The 21,182-nt window shown below is 43.5% G+C and overlaps 1 protein-coding gene across 1 annotated transcript in view; it reads right to left on the bottom strand.

Annotated features, from left to right (window-relative positions):
* Window positions 1-13,069: 13,069 nt before the first annotated feature.
* CMYA5 (cardiomyopathy associated 5) overlaps window positions 13,070-21,182 on the bottom strand; it is a 47,128-nt gene continuing 39,015 nt past the window's right edge. The window contains exons 11-14 of the mRNA XM_017743678.1: window positions 17,055-17,188; window positions 16,167-16,266; window positions 15,034-15,210; window positions 13,070-14,194 (exon numbers count right to left, since the gene is read on the bottom strand). Of these exons, the coding sequence (XP_017599167.1) occupies window positions 13,942-14,194; window positions 15,034-15,210; window positions 16,167-16,266; window positions 17,055-17,188 (664 nt within the window). The 3' untranslated portion in view covers window positions 13,070-13,941. The remainder of the gene's footprint in view (window positions 14,195-15,033; window positions 15,211-16,166; window positions 16,267-17,054; window positions 17,189-21,182) is intronic.

The raw sequence follows: 21,182 nt of genomic DNA, 5'->3' as shown, positions 1-21,182 counted from the left end.
TCCTGGTCTGGCTCAGGAATTTCTCCTTTCCTTCATCTGTCTCTTTGCAAAGCCACTTCTAGAGCTCTGAGAACTCAGCAGACACTGCACCTTATGCAACCAGTCTCCTGTGGCAATTTTATAGGTGAAGGGACAGATCCTCATGATGACAAGCAAGTACTGAGCATCAGCTGGCCCCAGCTCCTCACTAGGTTCATGGCCAGTGTTCCTTAAGGCTAGGCTAATGCTACCTGAGCTGAGGAAATTAATACATTTTGGACAGACTTTCAGAACAGTCTAGGTTCTGACAGCAGGACTCCTGTTGCAGACCTTTAAGAAAAAAATATCTGAAGGAAAGAAATGAGCATTCCTCATGTCCTCAGAGTACCAGGGAAGTCTGCAAGGCAGTGGTTGGCTCTGAACTGTGCTTGGTTCAGATAGCAACACAGATAATGGGGTGAGGTACAAAGCCATTGGTATCTTCTTGGAGATGAATGAGCTGTGAGCCACTCACTATACAGTGTCAGCTCTCCTCCTCCTTCCTGGATGGAAGTCACAGCAACCAGTTCCCAGGCTGCAAAGGATTTGCTTTCTCCTAAAGAAGCTCTTGGTTGCTAAGCAGTATCTATGTGGGCATCAGACCTCCACAAAATCTTGGGGATCTGCCTAACCAGAATGTCATGGTGAAGCTCAAACATCCCACTGAGATGTGATTACATGCGAAGTTTCCATTATATAGTGCTAATTTTACTGCAGCAGCTTAAAATAATTTTTGAAGGGGTTACAAAGGGTACTTCTGTTACAAGCTTGAGCAGGTGGACTCATCATGGTGATCAATGGTATTAAGTCTAGCTGGAAGTCAGTGTACCCCAGGAGCTCAATACTGGGTCCAACATTGTTCAACATCTTTATTAATGAACAGGATGATGAGGCAGAGAGTACTTTCAGCAAGTTTGCCAATGACACACCACTGGGAGGAGTGGTTGATATGCTAGAAGTAAGGCTGCTGGCCAGAGGGACCTTGATAATCTGGAGAGCTGGGGTGAAAGAAACATGAAGTTCAATGAGGGGAATTGCAAAGTCCTGCCCTTGGGGAGGAACAACCACCAGTACACACAGGGAACTGACTGACTGGAAAGAAGCTACACAGAAAGGGACCTGTGGGTCCTGGTGGTCTATCAGGACTGTGTACCTCTACCTGGAATGCTGCCTCTGTGCCAAGCCTTGGCTGGTGACATGCTGCAGTCCCACGTGGCAGCTACACCAGGACTGTAGGTGCCACTGAAGATTTCCAGCCTGTTCCTCTGCCTTCCCTGGCTGCCTCCTTCACTACCCTTCCCTTGCTCAAGTCATGATGCTTTTGGGGGATGAACAGAGGAGGTGGGGGTTCTTGAACTGTAGGCAGCTTACCTGGGGGGAGCTGAGGAAGACAGGGAGGGGGGAGGGCAGTCCTTGGGGCTGCCTGTCCCACAGGGCTGCTTCTGCTGCCACTTTTCAGCCTTTGTGAGGCTTTTGACTTTCCTCTCCCACCTTTTTTCTGGGTTTTTCTTGCTTTTCCACTTGTAGTGCCAAGAAATCCCTGAACATCCTTTTGGCAGAACATGGTTTTGTGTGCTGAGGACAACCAGGAGCTGAGCACCTCTGCCGCCAACAGCCACCACCAGGCAGCTGCTGGTGGACAGGGCACTGGGAAGCAGGGTCATGTTACCCGAGCTCCAGCTGCCTGAGCGACGGCAGAAACGCAGCCCTTGTTGATGGATGCTTCTGCACCTTCTGCTTCCACTGCATCCCGCAGTGACATGTCAGGCCATGCCATTCTGCCATGACAGCTGTGCGACCACAGCCTTTCAGCTGCCTCCTGGACACTGTAAGGGCAGTCAGCAGCTACATGGAGGCCATGGTCAACCCGGCCTCCTGCCAGAAAAAAGCTGTGGCCAGGGAGCAGGTGAGCAGCAGATCTTTGCAGCAGCACTATACCCTGTGCCAAAGGCCGTGGCCCCTGCAGTGAGCCCACCACTGGGAGAAGGGGCAGTCAGGGAGGTGCCAAGCGGCTCCAGGGCATCCCAATGTCTCTGTCCAGCAGACCACAGGGGAGAGCGCAGCAGATAAACCTGACAGCTGCTATGACCTGCAGTGGTGAGAGGAATTCAAATAAAGATGCAGAAGCTTTTGGATAGCATTTGTTTCAGAACCAAAGCACAAGCTACTGCAGGGAATGCTTTCCAGTCTCCTCACCTCTCTCTCCCAACCACCAGGGCAGAGCTGTCTAAGCATCTTGAGCATCTGCTGGGCCACCTGTCCTGAAGACCTGTGAAGCAGGGTCCCTGGACAGAGTTCATGCTGACAGCCCTGTCCATGCTGGACCCTCTTGCTCATGCCTTTGCAACCAAATAACTCCTGTCAGCCTCCAGTCACAGCCCTCTAAACATTTCCCAGACACTTCTCTAAAACAGCAGCCCAGCTATTGCATATCCAAACAGTACATGAGGGCTCCACAGGGCTGGGTGGCAGGGAACATCAGCAAAATTTTTGCTACTTTGAGGGTGACAGAATAATGGTACATGTTGCTCAGAGAGCTGGTGGAGTCACCATCCTTGGAAATCTTCAAAAGCCACCTGGACATTATCCTGGGCAGTCAGCAAGAAGGGCCCTGATTGTCCGGGAGGTTGGACAAGATGACATACAGAGGTCTCTTACAACCTCAATAACCATTCTGTGATTCTATGATTCAGGTGATGGACCTTTTAAACTGGTAGATCTTTGTGATTCAATAGGAAATGGCCCTCTATTCCAAAGCAGAATATATAATGAAAAATACAGACCCATATTTTTGAGTTACTGTGTAGCTCAGAATTATATGGCTTAGTAACATTACCCTGTCTTCTCTCGTTCTCCCTGAAAGTTCCACACAGCATTTTTTTTTTTTTAATTAAATGCTCTTCCCATTTCCTCAATCTCAGTCACAAGAACTAATGAGCTGGAATAAAATTGTCCAAATATTCATCAGTTGCACCAGGGTCATTCCAGGAATGCAATCAGAGGAAAGTGTTTTAAGAATTTGTCAGTCCTTGTGAAGCCATACTTGCATGATATACTCCCGCACATGCATGCTTTGACTGTAGATTAAAACAGAAGAAAGTGAGAATGCTTCTCACATTGCTGCAGTCACTGAATTAGACACTTGCAGAAAGAGAAATCAGTGCTGTCACTACATGCTGAAGGAGAAATATGAGAGAAAATCTAAGATTTGCTATGGCTACTAGTTTCCTTACTTGGAGGTGTTGTATCTACTGGCTGTAGATAGAGTCATGGAATTATTAGAATAATTTAGGTTGGAAAGGATCTCTAAGATCATAAAACCCAAACATCAATCCAGAACGACCATCATGTTCACCACTAAAACATTTCCCCAAGTGCCACATCCACACATCTTTTTAACACTTCCAGGGATGGTGGCTCTACCACTTCCGTAGGCAGCCTGTTCCAATGTTTTACCATGCTTTCCATGATTTTTTTTCTAATATTTTATCTAAATCTCTTCTGGCACAATTCAAGGCCATTTTCTGTTGTCCTATCCCTGGTTACCTGGGAGAAGAGACCAACCCCCACTTGTCTATAGCCTCCTTTTGCAGAGTTGTAGATTCCCCTGAGCCTCCTTTTTTCCAGGCTAAACATCCCCAGCTCCCTCAACTGCTCCTCACAGGACATACACCATTGGCCTCATCCCATGCTCAGCCTGTCCAGATCCCTCTGCAGAGCCTTCCTGCCCTCCAGCAGATCAGCACTCCCACCCAACTTGGTATCACCTTCCAACTGCCTGAGGATGCACTTGATCCCCTTGCTCAGATCACTGATAAAGGTATAAAACAGGACTGGCCCCAGTACTGAGCCCTGGGGAACAGCAGCTGGATGTAACTCCACAAACCACCACTCTGGGCCCAGCCATCCAGACAGTTTTTAACCCCAAACAGTGCACCTCCCAAGCTATCAGCTGCCAGTTTCTCCAGGATAACGCTGTGGGAGACAGTGTCAAAGGCTTTAGTAAAGTCCAGGCAGACTACATCCATAGGCTTTCCCAAATCTATGAAGCACACCCTGTCACAGAAGGAGATCAGGTTGATCAGTCAGGATCTGCCTTTCACAAACTCCTGCTGGCTGGGTCTGAGCCCCTGGCTGTCCTGCACACACCATGTCATGGCACTCAGGATGAGCATTCAGGATAAGAAACTCCTGTGAGTTTCCCCACTAGTGAGGTCTGGCTCTGGTCTGACGCTCCTTCCAACCCTCCTTGTAGATGGGTGTCACATTTGCCAACTTCCGGTCACCTGGGACCTCCCTGGCTAACTCGAATTCCTGGTAATTAATAGAAAGTAGTTTGGTAAAGCTCTTCCACTAATTCCCTCAGGACTCCTGGGAAGATCCCATCTCACACCATGGACTAGTGCAGATTTTAGTGGCATAACAGGTCACTGACAGTTCCCTCCTGGGTTATGGGGATTCATTCTGCTCCCTGTCTCTGTCTTCCAGATTCAGGAATCTGGGTACCTTGAGGACAACTGGTCTTGTTCACAAATGCATCACCTATAGCACATTTAAATATTGCACTGAGACAAGCATAACTTTTTGTAATGAGATTCACTTTAAGGCAAAAAAAAAGCTTTTCTCAGAGGGTAGTAAGGCACTGGAACAGGTTGCTCAGAGAAGTTGTGGATGCCCCATCCCTGGAAGTGTTCAAGGTCAGGTTTGATGGGGGACTGATCTAATGAATGGCATTCCCTGGCAGGGAGGTTGGAAAGAGATGATCTTTAAGGTCCATCTCTGATGTCCACTCCTTCTGCCTGGTGGTGAGAGGATAGAGGATCCATTGATTCTTGTGATTTGGATGGCAGATGTGTGTGTCCAAGGGGTGGTAGAGTACAGTTCTACCAGTCGATCTCCTCCTCAGAGCCCCCAACACTTCCCAGCCTTTCTCATTCCTCTTCCAGCTCTTCATGCTGAACAGATTGGCCACATGATCACAACCCACACAACTGGTTTCTCTGCTGCCCTCTAAGAGCAGCGTCAGGCTCTGACACTTCCTGCAGCCTGAGACCTGGACAGCTCCATGTTTCTGTGGGAGCTCTATCTGGGCCACCCCATCCTTTTCGGTGCACAAAGAAGATGCAACTTTTGGCCAAGTGGAAAACAAGCTTCTTCAGTGAGAGTAATGACCACCAGCTGAGCTAAGTGTTTGAGCTGGCAGTCCTCAGCATTCACCTTTTGCACCCTTCCTTGTGAGCTGCCACACCACGCTCTGGTTGCTTGCACTACCTGGGAATGACTTTTGTACGTGTGGGGGGCCACTTTCACTCTTAGTGCCACCCACATTGAGTCAAAGCTGCCTCTGAGTCAGGGCTCCACTGCTTCCCGCTCAGGGCAGAGGGGACTGGTGTACCTCTCTCTGCTCTAGTTTTGAGGTCTTGCCAGCTTAAAAAAGCTCCTCTTGCTCCTTCAGCACAATCCTTGGCTCCAGAGCACATCTGTCCATGCAGTTTGCCTTTGAATCTTCCAAGATATTAGTATCGGTGGGAGCAAGGACATTGCAAGCAGAGTATAAACACTTAAAAGCAAAACACAGGTATATACAGGCTCATCCTATCATGAAAGGTAGGTGGGATTGAACAAGTTACTGGTTGATTTACCACACCAGTAAGCCAACCAAGCAGCCTTTGATAGTCACAAGCAGGCACATTTCAGTGGGGATGATGTACCATATACTCCGGTACCATGCCAGAGCTGGCCTGGATACATGGTACAAGCACCTTCCCCCCTCAGGGGAGAACAGGGAAGCTCATAGAAGGGATTACAGAACGCGAGTTGCACACAGCAAGTCAAGAATTTCCTTAAAAAATCCTTTTTCTCATTTAAAGAAAAATGCCTATTTATCACAGCTGGAGTGTACAGATTTCAGTAAGACATGAAGAACAATAATTGCACTCTCACTGAATTACAGCAAGAGACATGTTGCTGTGAAATTGCTGTAAGTCAAGTACATATCACACGTAGTTACCATTTTCAGCTGTGGTTAGGAGCTGTTGCTTGGTGGAGACTATTTTTCCCACGTGCCAGCACATTCTGTAGTCTTTCTGCTACCTGATCTGGAACTTGCCGTTCTGTCATTCCAGGTTTTCTTTTGCCCTAAGTATACGATCCAAGGGCTGAGAGGGGTGATTTAACAGCTTACTCTGCTGCACCTCTGCAGGGCTAAGGAGGTACAACTACACTCCAGAATCACTGTCCTTCTCAGTGGTCACTTTGATGGCAGTCCCAAGGAAGCTGGTCCTGCTGGCAGCGTCTGTCTCTCTTCTTGGTGTTAGCCTCACTTCTGCAGTTTGCCCACAAACCAGACTGGAAATCTCAGCTGAAGCAGGCAGTGAATCAAGGATGGCTGTTCTACAGTTGTCAGCTGGAGTGGGGTATCCAAGGAACCACACTATGTAAAGCCATAGTGTGGGAACTGTCACTCTGGATTAATTTCAGTGCCATGAGTCTGACAAAATGTTTGCTTTTCCAATGCACACATATATGATCTACTGGTATCTAATTAACAGATCTAATTATCTGTACATTAAAAAGAGGCGTTCACAGAATCACAGAATCATTTAGGTTGGGAAAAACCTCTAATATTATTGGGTCCTACCTTTGACTGATCATCACCTTGTCAACCATGGCACTGAGTGCCACATCCAGCCATTAATGTGCTGTTACATCTCTGTTACATGTTGACAAAAATAAGACCTGGTCCTAACATCAAGTATATCTCTCTTTCCTATTCACTCCTTTCGTTGTGCAGTAAAAGTCAGCATTCACATCTTCCTTGGATAATATCAGTAATACTCAGTAGTTTCTCCAAGCTTTTGCTTCCCTATGGAATATTTAAATGTTTACACACGGGTGGTAGTGCCAGTCATGGATTTCTTTTTTTTTCTTTCTTGCATCTTCTTGATTGTTACAGCCTTTAACCCATTGCTTCATAATCTTTAATGTCCTGCATAACCACTGCACTACAGATAATAAAGCTGCCTTGCAATTACTATATGAACACAGCATGTGTACCACTTTAAAACACAGAAACCAAACAGTAAAAGGCAGATAACTATTTTAAGCCTTGAAAGCTAAAGCTAGCCTGCTTAACTCAAGATCAAAATTATACTAGTTAAGGGAAGAATTTCGCTAATGTGAAGATCTTAAATTCTTTCTGGTCTTGTTTGAAAAACAATAGTATAAAAATTAACCCAAAGACAGAGCTCTGTATAAATTCTTGGGATTTCTTGTAAGTCATTTTGCTGTTAGCAGAGATCCTGCTTTTCTACAGATGAGAAATACACTACAAAGTGGTTGGAAAGACAGCATTCAGTAGCAGAACATCAAATGCTTCCTTACAGTGGGCCACAACCCTGAAGTACTTGGCAGAGTAAGTGAGGAAGAGGACCTTTTTAGTGGTTTGGGTTTTTTCCCTGGTAAATTCAATGTGACTTACCTGCCTTTGTCCTTTTAACTGAACTGTTAACTTTGGGCCTGATTTAAAGTGCAAAGTAAACCTTTAGAGCCCGAATGTTTTCTGCAGCAGGAGTATTGTTCAGATAGATACTAACTGCTATGCTCCTTCAATAGGGTTTTCCGGGGTCCAGCAACTGTGGACGAACAACTGGAAGGAAAGCTGGAAGAATTTTTACACCATGCAGTTGTCCTAGAAATCTCACACTTTCAGGAATTTTTTGATTTATTGCTTTTTACTTGCCCAAATGAGCCACATGTGATCAACATGCCCAGACTATTCAGGCTCTACTGAAGTTACTGAATGTGTGCAAAAATAACTACAGTACCAGGCAGCAAGGCTGAGTCTTCTGCATTGAAATCGCAGAATATAGTACCAATTTAAGCTAGAGAAGCATGTAATAGATGTATACGGCTTTGAGTTAAAAATGTAAATTTTTCACTTGGGGCTTAGTGACACTATTTACTTATTTATTTGGTTTTTTTGACACCCAAGAAATGCCCCCGTTTAACTTCCAAAATCTGCTTTTATAATCTAGACAGTAATTCTCTTTCTGTACCTGGGCAGGCTGTAAGTATGTGTTTCTGTGTAGCTCTGCTGTGGTCACAGCACAGAAGGCTCTTTGCTTTGAAAGGAAAGCTGTCACTTGATACAGGAAATAGTGACATAGATTACTTCCTAAGAACTAGCAGTCACTTATTAGTTATTTACACTGCTAGGTGCACATCTTGTTCAAAATATTTTTATTAATATTTTTTTCAGAAAAAAACCCCTTCATGGCAAAAGGTAGTGATACTGGTAGCCAGTGTGGGACACCAGCACTGGTGGATGCTGTTGCAAGAGATGGAAAGCTCCCTTCTTCTGTTATAAAGTATTCAGAGATAATTTCTTACAGGTTTTCCTTTTCTTTTTTTTGGTTGTTTTTTTTTTCTTCCCCAAAAGCTGCTATAATTTTTCATTTTTATTTTTTAATTTTTTAATGACAGCAGGAACCAGACATATACATATCTAAAACATCATACAGAGTTAGGTAAAATAATCTCTGTTAATTTTACTTCAAAATGTAGTTCTCCTCAGTGAAAATGAAAGTAAGAATCGTGGGACTACATATGCACTGTGCCTTCTGAGCAGGGCTCATGAAAGGACATGAGACAGACTTTTACAACCTCAGAAGGCTGGGCTGTGTGAAGTGATGCTCAGACAAAGACAGCTACTCCAGCTCCTTGCCTATTCATCAGAATCCAGTTCTCTCCTGAGCCTGTTGTGGCCAGGCCCAGCTCTCCATCCCTCACTCCTTAGCAGCGTGGTACCAGCCTGGTAGGAGGAAGTTCAGCTGACCACTGCATTGACAGCGCCATAAGTGACTCCTCTGCTTGCAGCACTGCTTCCTCGAGGTTGAGAAGAGCATGTATTAGAAATAGAGTGTATCTGTAAAATAAGTCCTGAAAAGGACAATATTGTTTCTGCAGAGCTGATTCCAGAGTGGAAATTCACTTGAAAATTTGCTGATGGTACGTTTGCTGCCAACATCAAGCTGTGAGGTGTGAGCCATTTCTGGGAGGGAGGGAGGGGATGCCATCCAGAGGGACATGGACATGCTTGACGGCTAGGCCGGTGTGAAACTCATGAAGTTCAACAAGGCCAAGTGAAAGGCCCTGCACCTGGGTCAGGGCAATCCCTAGCACAAGTACAGGCTGGGTGGAGGATGGACTGACAAGAGCCCTGACAAGAAGGACTGGGGGACATTGATGGACAAGAAGCTCAGCGTGTGCACTTGCAGCGCAAAAAGCCAGATACATCCTGAGCTGCATCAAAAGCCAACAGTCCACCAGGGAGGTGATTCTGCTCTGCCACTCTCAGGAGACTGTGAGTACTCTAACTGGAGCGCTCTGCCCATCTCTGGGGCCCCTTCTAATGAAGAGCTGGAGTGAGTTCAGAGGAGGGCCACAGAGATAATCAGAGGAACAGAGCACCTCTGCTGTGAGGACAGGACGAGAGTTGGGATGGTCCAGCCTGGAGAAGAGAAGACTCTGGGGAGACGTTACAGCACCTTCCAGTATGTAAAGGGGTCTAAAAGAGAGCTGGTAGAGGGACTTTTGACAAGGGCATGCAGTGACAGGACAAGGGGGAATGGCTTTAAACTGTAGAAAGGCAGGTTTAGATTAGATATTAGGAAGAAGTTCTTTATGTGAGGGTGAAGCACTGGAACAGGTTGCCCAGAGAAGTTGTGGATGTCCCATCCCTGAAAGTGTTCCAATTAGGTTGGATGGAACTCTGAACAACCTGGTCCAGTGAAAGTGTCCCTGCCTGTGGCAGGGGGGTTGAAACTAAATTATCTTCAAAGTCCAGGGTAGAAATCTGTTCCACTTCCTTCCAGACTGTGTCCTGCAGGAACTGTCCTGCAGAATAATCTCTGGTCAACAAATACTACTTTTCATTGTGCCGTAAAACTGGACAAACTCACCATGAAAAATGTAGATACTTTTCTAGTTCAGTATCTCTTCCACAGTACAAGGTGGGAAGTGGAAGAGTGGCTCTCTCTTCCTTGGTGGTTCTGTGACTGTCTGAGCACACTGGGATTCTCTATAGCTAGTAAATCCATCAGGAAAATGACAGTAATGCAGCTGTGATTACACCACAGAACGTAATTTTTCAAATCAAACTTCAACATGCTACAGGTCCTACTTGTTAGTCAGAAGCGAGAATGATTTGAAAGATCCTGATTCACATTGCTCTTAAATCAATCCTTACATACCTATTAAACCCCCTGCAATGCTAATAGAGATAATATTTCACATGTCTTTCACAGGCAATATCACAGGACTGTGGATTTAGCAACAACTTATTGAGTATCTGTCTTACAACAGATTTAGTGATAATATCCACGCAGTTTTCAACAATGGTGGTCTGGGGGGAGTTAATGTACCTGTTTCTAAAGTAAGACATTACTTGACCATTTTCCGTACAAATCATACTGAAAGAACACTAGTTCAAGAGCAGAGCTGTTCTTGCACACACACAGAGCATGTGTGCTGTGGTTTGCAGACGCATTGCCAGTGTCTGCCTGATGTCGCACAGAAGCATGAAACTCACTTAGGGCAGACTGACCTAAGCAAGGTTTGCGGATCAATACCACTGATACCAGCAACACTTCAGCCCTATTTTGACAGTAGAAATAAATCTTTCTCTCTTTACAGTCAAGCCTCTGTTCTCATCACAGTGCACAGGCATTTACAAGCCTAATCTAAAATCTGCTGAAGCAAGAGGAAATTGTTCCTTTTAATGCAATATGTTTCAAGTCAGTCCAATTATTTATTAACAATGCTTACATTATTAGGCATCAGCTTTTGTACTTCAGAATGAAAATAAACCCCAAATTACTGGTGAACTCTTTTACAGATGTTTGTGTAACTTTTAAAATGTACTAAGTACATTTTAATGTACTAAGCATGGAATGATGACTAGATTGTGTACAGATACCACACAACCCTTTCAATATTTTCATGAAGTCTTAGTGACTATCAGCCAAGCTTAGTGATATTCTTTGCTGGTTTTGAGGTATTTCTAAATGCTAAATTCATCAAGCACAACAAAAATACAGTGATTGGGAGTTTTTTGTCTTTTTCTTCTACTATACAAGCTACAATGGTCAGGAAAAAGTGAGTGCAACAAATGTCCCAGTTCATCTGAATGCAGTTATATGGACTGCACTGTACTTTGAAGTGTCTAGGAACAGCCACCTTCTGGAAAGTTCTTGGACTTAATGCCCATCAGGCAAGTAAAATACCATAGCAGATGTACCTCTAAGCTTTCCAAGGGCAGGAGAGTTTGCACCATATACTGTAAGTCTTACCAGCTTAGCTGTGGCTTTCAGGGTCTGCTTTCTTCATTAACATGAGTTTTTCCTCATACTTAACTTGTATATAGTGTTCTGTTTAGCATGCACTTTGTTCCATCTTTCTGAACAGGACTTCTTCATCTGGCATATCTTAAAGCAGACCAGATTTAGACATTCAAATTAGTACTGTTTAAGCTCTTTGAGTGACACTTTCATTTTAAAATAACTTACCCAGCTTTCACATAAACAGTAAATACACTTTTTGAAACCGCTCAATCTAAAAGCTGGACCTTATATAAAATTCATCAAAAAACAGGCCATTTTTTGACATTAACCAAATATTTCTAAGAATGAGGTAGGTACCTCCAATAAAAACATTTTGCCAAGCTCAGGTGTTGTGGTAGTACCTGAGTGATAATATCTGGCAATAGACAAAGCTTTCACTTTCCATTTTAAAACCACTAATTATTTAAAACCACTAATACATAGTTTCCTTTGACAAGGCAATTGTTTCTTGCCTTCACTGAAGAAAACATCCAGAAAATTTCCTGTCATTTTGTTCTCCTTTTATCACTGTCTCCCCCCTTGTCAATATATCATACTGATGACCATGAAGCAATCCCACTTTTGGAATGGCAGAGATCAGGGTGAGTGGCATAGGTAATATCAGCCCAGTACTGGGATATTCCAGGCTTACTTCTAAGAACCACATTAAGCTCTGGGGGTAGTCAAACCTTTGGTGAGCTCACTGGCTGCAGGAGCCTGAGGAACACACCCTGCTGACACCACTGACCCGCCTCTTAGTTTATCACCATCTGCTTTGTGTGAGTTTCCAGCCTACCTTCTGCCACCTCCTCCTCTTCAGCCTTCAGAGTAATGCTACCTCCAATACCCTTTCTGTCTTTCTTTCCCAATTAATCCTGGACCTTTTCTCACCATCCTCCACACCTCTATAAAACACTCACTTGAGCCAACAGGGCACAGTCCTGCTATTTTATTCCCCTCTCTCCCTGACAGGGACTCAGAACTGGCACCCTTTTATTGAAATGCCAGAAAGAGCACCAGCTTAAAATAAGTGGTCACAGGATCCTCTTTGTGTTGCCTTAACCAAGCTCAGGCTTGCCTGAGCCTGCTATGACAGTCTGGACTGTGGCTCTCCTGGGATGACAAACATACAGCAGACTGGAGCAGAAAACACATGCCTTGGTGGTGTTAAATCATAAATAAACCAACAGCAGCAGGCACCTTCTCTGAGCATAAAAAGCAGAAGCATCATTGTAACTCATTTAACTCCTCTTTTCAGCTGCAAACTCTCTCTGTTACACTCCTGAAACCTGTTTTAATTCGGAGAGTACAGCTCTTCAGCTGAGCTCAAAAATGAGTCTGGCAACAGACTCCCCTGAGGCAGAAATCTCCAGAGCAGGCACAGCATGAAAACATTGCCTGCCTGCTTTAAGATTAATTTCCCCCAGCACTCACTGGAGTTCAGCACTCCTGGCATGTGGGCCTTTGGCCCTTGAGACAGGCAGGAAGACAGCCATACCATCAACGTATGAAGTGCTTGGAAAAATGGTTTGAAAAAGCCACAGGGAAAAATCAGCATCCTATTCCTGTGCTGACACATACCAATTTTAGCCCACCTGTTTTGGTGTCCCTGAAACACTGCAGCTTCCTGTGCTGGTACTAGATTGGATAACAGGAAAGAGCGAGACAGATGCAGGAAAATGGACACAAATCTGAAATTAGGAGCATCAAATCTGTAAGAGCACAGGTAAAAAGCAGTGACAGAAAAGTGGTGATCCACAAGGTCCTGCGTAGCAATCTGCCTTTCACTTTCAAAACCACTTACCCAACAAATTGAGGATGAAAACCACAAGGGAAGACTTCTACCACTACTACCAAGTTTCCTTATACCTACGTTTCATGACTAGCTATTCACAAGCACAGATATTTACTAACACAGTCGGGTAGCCATTAGTCTGCTGTGAGCAGCTTCAGTAGATGTGGCATACTCAGATTCTCTATGGCTGATATGAAGAACTAGCTTGGGACTCCCTCATTCCGCAAACATGAGGATCTCTGCGTGTCCAACTTTTCTTAATTTGTGCATTAAAGAATTAGCAAACAATGGCACAGGATATATCAATCTGCAGCATGTTTCAGTTGTTGAAATTTTTATACATTTTCCAAGCACATCATCTTGGACTCAGGCTCTGGCTGTCCTGGCAAATGATGAAACAGTAACTTTCATGTATTGCAGTGAGAAATGCATTTATTTCATACACGGGTTCATAATTAACTTTAAAAAGATAGCTAGCACTATCATATCTAACAAAACTTCTGTATCCCCTTAGAAGTACTGCTCTGTGTATTACTAGGTGCATGCTCCATCTGAGGAGTCGATTTTCTTCCAGGCTCAGGGTGATTATGTGTCTGAGCAGTAACTACAATTACTGACGATGTGAAGGAGAGCTGTGCACATAGCATTCATCAGTGAAGACTAGCTATCCCTTCCTGGCATACCTCTTCCTCTCTCTATCCCCTGATGCTGTATTTGTCTGTTTTCTGGAAACTGTGAAGCAGCAGATTAGCTGTGCTTCACAAACTCTGGCAGCTCCATTCCCGTGCACAGGGTAAGCACTCCAGCCTTCTCCAGGGCAAAGGCTGGGTGAGCCGCAGCAGTGAAGTTGTGCCTGATGGCAAACAGCAACAGTCCTCTCTCTGCATTGAAGAACAATAGCCTGCCACTACTGTAATCCAACAGGATGCCAATCCTGGCCAGGTGTTCCGTCACACGGACATCACTCATCACACCGGTGTGAAGAAATCTGTAAAGAAAGCTGTGGGAAAATGGAAACCAGAATACAATGAGCCTCCCCATAGCAATTTACCAGAAATAACCTTAATTCCAATCTATTAACAGGTGGCTGCATACAGCAGCCTATCACATGGCAACAGCATTTTGCTCAGTACATAGGCAAAGCAAATGTGGCATTGCTTCAAGCCCTCCCTGGCACCCTGATGAGCCTTTTCATTTGGCGTCTTTGGACTCTTAGAAAAAAAGCCTCTCGGATGTTTCATTTAGCTAGTTATGCTCGTACATCTATGTGATTTCACACTGAAAAAAGCACTCTTGTTTGGATCAAGAGCACCTTTACAAAGTATCAGGGTGGTGCCTTACAAACCTCCAGCAGCCTGTGGCGCTGGCCTGCTACCACAGACTACCCCAGCACCCTGCAGTCCTGCCACAGCAGCAGGCGAGCACCTATTGCTGTGAAGGACAAAGCAAGAGAAAACATTCCCTGTCAGGGCTTGACATTTCCTGCAGATGGAAGTACGTTCTAAAAAGACTGCATTTATGGAAATAAATACACATGCTGGGGTTTAGTGAAGCAAATCAGGATATGAGCAGCAACAAACTAGTTCTTTAAGTTTTATTCACTGTCTGGGTGAAGCGTGTTAAAATCATCTGTTTGAGATAAATTTTAAGGTGCTTTATAAGACCTTTTAAACTAAGAGGAGGTCTAAAGATCTTACGTAGATGTCCTTTTCTTATTACTCGAATTTGCATAAAGAAAGCAGAAGAATCCTTTCTGCTCTCATGATTCTTGTGGCTGGCCAGCTTTATTTTCACGAAGGACAAGTAACTTCTCAAGCAGCCAGACTGACTCCTCTCTACCTGGTTTGTGTAGGACAGCATTGCATGCACCAGGAGGTATCACTCAACCCCAGGACACTGTTCTGTGTTGCTGTTTCATAGCAAATCCCAATCCTGTAGCTTCTGCAGGCAGAGACAGCAATTTCCCAGTAATGACATCCTTGAGCAGGCAGCAGTTCACCCAGGACTGAAGGAAACCTGTTTGTGAAAGAGGCATACAGTAAAGAGAGTGTGGTGGCAGACAAACCATATTGTGATATTTCTTTCAGTCACATCATGAAGCATCATGTAAAATTACCAATGAATTGCACTCTGTTGTTCTAACTGCAGAGTTTTATCAAAGATTTAACTGAGAGTCTTTTCTTCTTTGCACTGAGATGGTCTTACCTAAAGGACCTCAAATTTTGAAGGCTTGTTCAAACTAGAAAGTCTGGTGGTTTATGTAAACATAGTCACAAACACCTTGTGTACATTCAGTGGTAACAGCAACAAGAAATGCTTAAACCAGTAAATCCTCATCACCTTTTAAAAAGCCATATCAATATGGCACAAGTTATACAAGTGGACCTGTGCTTGTCCTGGACTGATAGCAATATGTCAATCCCCCTGCAATGTTCTCAATGGATAGAGCTAGCCTGGTACAACCACGTTAACATATCCCAGGAGCACTTCCTAGTTCTCCAAAGCCACAAATACTTTGGAAAACATTACCAATAATGCCCTCAGGAGAGAAGCAAACTATGGAAGATGGATTACTTCTATCCACAATGTATTAAAAACTAAACCCACAACTCTGACCTTTTCAGGGCAGCAAAAAATTGCTTTGAGACTCTGAAGAATTAAGCAGTGACCATGGGCTGAAAAAATCGAGCAGTCCAAGTAGGTAGCACTGCTTTTGACTTCCTAGCCATTCCTTAGTGTGACACTGAATTCTGTCCAGCACCTACATCAATCCCACCACCGACTTTATTGAGATGTTGCAGTGTTTGAAAGGGGGGTTCAATTGCACAAAGTCCAGGGGCTGCATGACCAAAATGATTCAGTTCATCTACAAAATTAGTGTAATGTGAAAGATGCCTATTGGCAAAAACATTAAAGCGAGAGATACATCCTGAACCTCACAGAATGGTTGTGCCCATCATACTGCTACTCACCCAGTGAGTTTGGTTTTCTCAGGAAGGTGGATCACTGTTGCATTAGAGGAGATTTGCAATGCAGGATGGGCTGTGTCACTCAGCAGGCGAAATCGAGTTCCTGGTACAATTCAAAGAAACACCAGATCTGAGAGGCTGGCTACATTAACATGAGATGAATCATAAAATGTTAAGCAACAATTACGGCCATCTTAGCTGGACAGAGCTGTGACTGGTGGCAGGTAGGAGTGACAGAAAATTGGATGCAAATGAAAGGAGTCTTCCAAGCTGGGACAGCAGTCTAATATTCAGAAATGCAGCTAGGTGATAAAGAGGTCTTTAAGACTATGTAAGAAGGTTGAATAATTTTCAATCAGCTGCTCTTTTCAAAACAGCAAATTCGAATTTTGAGGCTGATTTGGAAGAACCATACATAATTTAACACTATTTATCTGGAAATCTTGGAGTTTGAATCATCCATTATATTTTAAAACTGCTTTACATGCTTCCCCATCACTCAAACTCCATTAGGTTTTAATTGTGAGAGGTTTTCTTTAGGTCATGACAACTTTTATCTGATTGTGCTCTGTCAGATTCAAGCAAACTGAGATCCCTGAAGAATACTTAATCACTTAATCTCTCTGACAGAATTCAACATTTTTGCTTCTGAGGTCACACCAGTTTTACATAGGACATAAATACATAAATATACAAACTTCAAGTGAAGTAGTCCTGATTATGCTAATTTTAAGCAGAAAAAAATGGATATAAATTTGATTTAATGAAATAAAAACTTCAATAACTTTATTACAACCATATTGGGAACTTCAGGTATAATTTCCACAGAAAAATGTTTGGCTACTTTGCCCTTTCATCCCATTGTTTTGACATCAGGAAATTATGATCTACCTTTAGTTGAGATGAGAGCTGCTTCACTTTGTTCACTTGTCCCGAATGGGTTGACAGCCCTCAAGTAGAAGAAATAGTTCACATTGGGCTCCAGGGATACTTTCAGTTCAGGTTTCTTTATACAAGCGAAAGATCTGCAAATATTGAAGATACATTAAAATGTATGCGGGTATCCAAATGAGGGAAGACTATTTTATGCCAACAGCTAAGTCCCCTAACAGTATTGTTTACTACTGAAACAACAGACAACATACAGAAACTCCAAATGAGAAAGGCAAACACTGTCTTCACTGACAACTGTGTTATGTAGGAGCTTCAGCATTTCACTTGAGGGATTGTCTTCACTTTGTCTGATGAAGTTTGAGGCCTTTGCTCATGCACCACCTTATCACCCAGTGCAGTCATTTGGTGTAATGATCACTTCAGTTTGCAGTATAATTCATCATATAAAATTTAAGCAGCTCAGAGTCAAATCCTCATCTGCCTCCTGTGAAAAGTCCGCATTTTTTACAAAATGAGTAAGTTTCTGAAGAAAACCCCCCACCTTTTAATTAATTCAGTTGCATGACAGTGAATACACTCGTGTTTTTACTACCTGGGCACATGCTACATACAAGTCCAAAAGAATCAATACCCTTATCTGAGGTGGCACAGAAATCATGCTCTTCATCATAAAATCATCATAGAATGGTGATTAACTTCTTATTAGGAACCCCTCACTCACAAATCCTTCAACAGCTAAGCCTGGGCTCTGTTTTTGTTGTGGTGCCATGCACTCTATCAGGGCAGTTTTGCAGGAGGCAGAGCAGAGGAGCTGCCCTCACACAGTGCCCTGCTTTGACTATGCTCCCCGGACTGTGCCTCAAAAACTCCAGCCCTCACATCCTGTACCCCTGGTGTCTTGACACACTGCTAGAAAGCAGGAGTCAGCACCTACATAATCTGCTTCACAGGTGCTTTTAAGTACCAGTGAAAGTATTTTAGATGGTTGGAAAGATGCCATTTTATTTCCTACATTGACAGCAGTATGAAAGATGGGCTTAACAAGTTCTCACGCAGTGGGTCTTGATTTTCCTCATTTTTTGCCTCATATGATAACAGCAAAGCCAGACAATACACATGCTCTGCATTGTATGCCTGCAGGTAAAGACTGTTTATCTGTATAAAGTAGGTTATTTCCTTCCAGAAATGCTTTTAGGAATCTACAAGGCAAGTATTTAAATTCAAGAATGGGAGACCTGCCTTTGGAGAGTGAACAAGACACTTCCCCTCCCACCTCAGGTTTCAGAGTGGAGCCCATGATGGTCTGCCACCTGCAAGCAATGCCTCTGTGAGAAGCTAGACTAACCAGATTACCTTTTCCAGCACAAATTGCTGTGAACCCAGAGGAGGTAAGGCAAGCGAGTCAGCAGTCAGATCAGATCGTTGCTATTCATTAGGGGTGACTGTTTTTACGCATATATCCCACCAGAGAGCAGTACAAACTGCAGAATAATCAGTGCCCATCCACCGGGGTTTTTCACATGCCTGCGTCTGCTGCACTTATCACATCGAGGTAAAAATCTCACAGCTCTTAATGCAGCGATTCCTGCTTACACCACACAGATCTCTTTCTAGGAGGATGGCATCTTGGGGAAAGACTGGTGCTTCATCCTTATTAGTCTGTAACAGGTACTTTGCTCTGACAATTGTCATTAAAAGTGATTGAGAGCATCAAGAAAATGCACTGGGTGCTTCTGTGACCTATTCTTTCAATTTAAAAGAATTTCAGAGAGTCTGGGGCACCGGCATGATCAGCACAAGACTATGCTGCTTTTGGGGAACATGTTACATTAATGCTGGAACCGATGCAGTAAAGAGAAGTGGTTGCAAACATGGCAGAAATTGCATGGTTTGCTTCATGCTCATGACTCACCAAGGCCCCGACCACAAGACCACTTCAGCAGGGCACTGACAGCACAGCAGGCTAGTTGTTTCTCACTGAAAGGTTTGGGGAAGAGGTGTAACCTGATGAACTGACTGATGAGAACATGAGCTCTTTAGACTTGAGTACAGGGGACAAGAGAAAAAAAGATGGATTGAAGAAAACTACAAGATGGGAACTGAGAAAGGAGGCAAATATGAAAGAAGTGAGAGAAAGGAATAACAGGATAGAAGCAGAGGTAGGGGAAAAGAAGTAGGCACCTGAGCTTTGAAGAAATTTACCCATGCTTCCTAAGCAAGGCTTACCCAATCTGTTCCTTAAAAGCAGCACACTGACATCTTTGATGTGAATCTGAAGCACAGACCACCAGAGAGGAGTTTTGAGCAGAGTTACAAGTGAGATGAAAGAAGATATGCTAAACTATTCCTCGAAAGCTGTCTGCGGCAAGATCAGCAGGCCTTAAGCACAGCGATGCCCTGTGTACAGCTCCCTCTTCTGTCTTCTGGAAAAGGTCATGTAAGTCAGTATCCTTCCAAAGAAATTAGGAGATCTTCTTTTTCACGATGTACTATTTATGAGATGATTAAATAATAAAACACAAAATGATTTCTAAATTCAATTAGACAGTTACATTGTGGTGTAATAAGTACACATGGGGTATTCATATTCTGGAGTCTGGATCCCAGAGATATCTCACAGGTATTTAGAGAACATTTCGGGTCCAGTCATTTGCAGAACAGAGTCAGCAATCAAAGTGCAGAGTTAGGTCTCTTACAAATAAAAAATTCTCCAAATTAGAATTTAGATGCATGTTTAAATCCGAGAGCAATAGCATGCTGCAGTTTTAATAGTGAGACAGAAGAATCTTGACTTTAAGCAGACCTGGGCTGTAAAACAGTGATCAGATTTTCAAAAAGCATTCTCAGGTTGGTAATCTATTTCAGCCAGCTTTAAGCTGCCTAAGAATAAGAGCCCATCAATTTTAGCTACGATTAAGGCTTAAAAACAGTCCTGCTGCTGCCAACTAATGAAACAGAATATGCTGACAAGAAGGAATTTCATTTGCTACATTCTGAGCCAGATCCAAGTGCAAAAGAAGCTGCATACAAAGAAGAAACTGGTCTTACTATCTATTGGCTCTCCTGTTGAGAGGGCAAGGTGAAGGGGGAGAGTTAATACTGAGGGCTCCCCAGAAATCGCAGTAGTTTATCATGTTTTAGATTGACTCTGCAAAAGCAAGGATGAGGAGAAGGTATGATTAGTGCTTCTCTTACAGCATACAGGTTATGTGTAGGAGAAGGCGAGGGAAAATGCATCCTGACTGTGTTGGTGGAAGGCTGTTTCATTTCTGATTTCTTGTAACAAGCATTACAGATGGATCTTCCTCAAGCTCACCTTAAGCAGTGAACTGTAATTTTGAAAGAAAAAGAAGTCCACCTACAACATTTCTAATGTCAGATAGTTTCTACCTTATATACACCTGCCCACTTTAGAGATGATTTGAAATGTAATAATAATGTTAGCAAAGCATGAGGCATCCTGGTCTTTAGATTAAATATTATCTTATTTGCATTGTCCTCTCAATTTCTTGGTATCGTTGATACAAAAATTAGTGTGTAGAAAGTCAAGAAACACTGAAGTTAAATATTTTAAGTATCTCCTCTCAATCCTTTCATTGTAAGAGGAATCTGTGAGACTGAAAATCCAATCTCCAAATATCAGGTATATGCTATTTAAAGCAGAACAAAAAGGACTTGCATGTTTCTTCACCTTATATTATAGTAGCAGTTGTCTGCTAAATCTGTGATTTCTCTGGCTTTAGGGAAATCTGTGCTTTCATGTTCATTTCTCTCATCAGCATCCTCATTTATTTAAAGGAAGCAACATCTAGGGGATATTTTTTAATATCGCCTGAACCCAGCAAATGATATGCCGTGCAATGATTCACAACACCCTCTGTGCTATAATTGTCATTTCCACCCCCAGGATCCCACTGAAACAGTACCTCCAGAGCTGTGCTGCTATCACTGATATGGAGTTAGGGTGAAAGTATGCAAGCTTCTCAAGATGCATGTGGAAGCACACAGAAAGGGTGCACCATGAGTGGAAAAAAGCTCTTGAAGCTAAAAATAGAGAGCAAATAGCTCTGAGTTTGCTCCCAGCTGTGCCACATGCTTCCTCTCCTCTCCTCTCCTCTCCTCTCT

This window comes from Corvus brachyrhynchos, unplaced genomic scaffold, assembly GCF_000691975.1.
Source record: "Corvus brachyrhynchos isolate BGI_N302 unplaced genomic scaffold, ASM69197v1 scaffold8, whole genome shotgun sequence".
Classification (NCBI taxonomy): Eukaryota; Metazoa; Chordata; class Aves; order Passeriformes; family Corvidae; genus Corvus; species Corvus brachyrhynchos.
The sequence above is the reverse complement of the archived record's forward strand: the minus strand, read 5'-3'. Positions and strand labels throughout refer to the sequence as shown.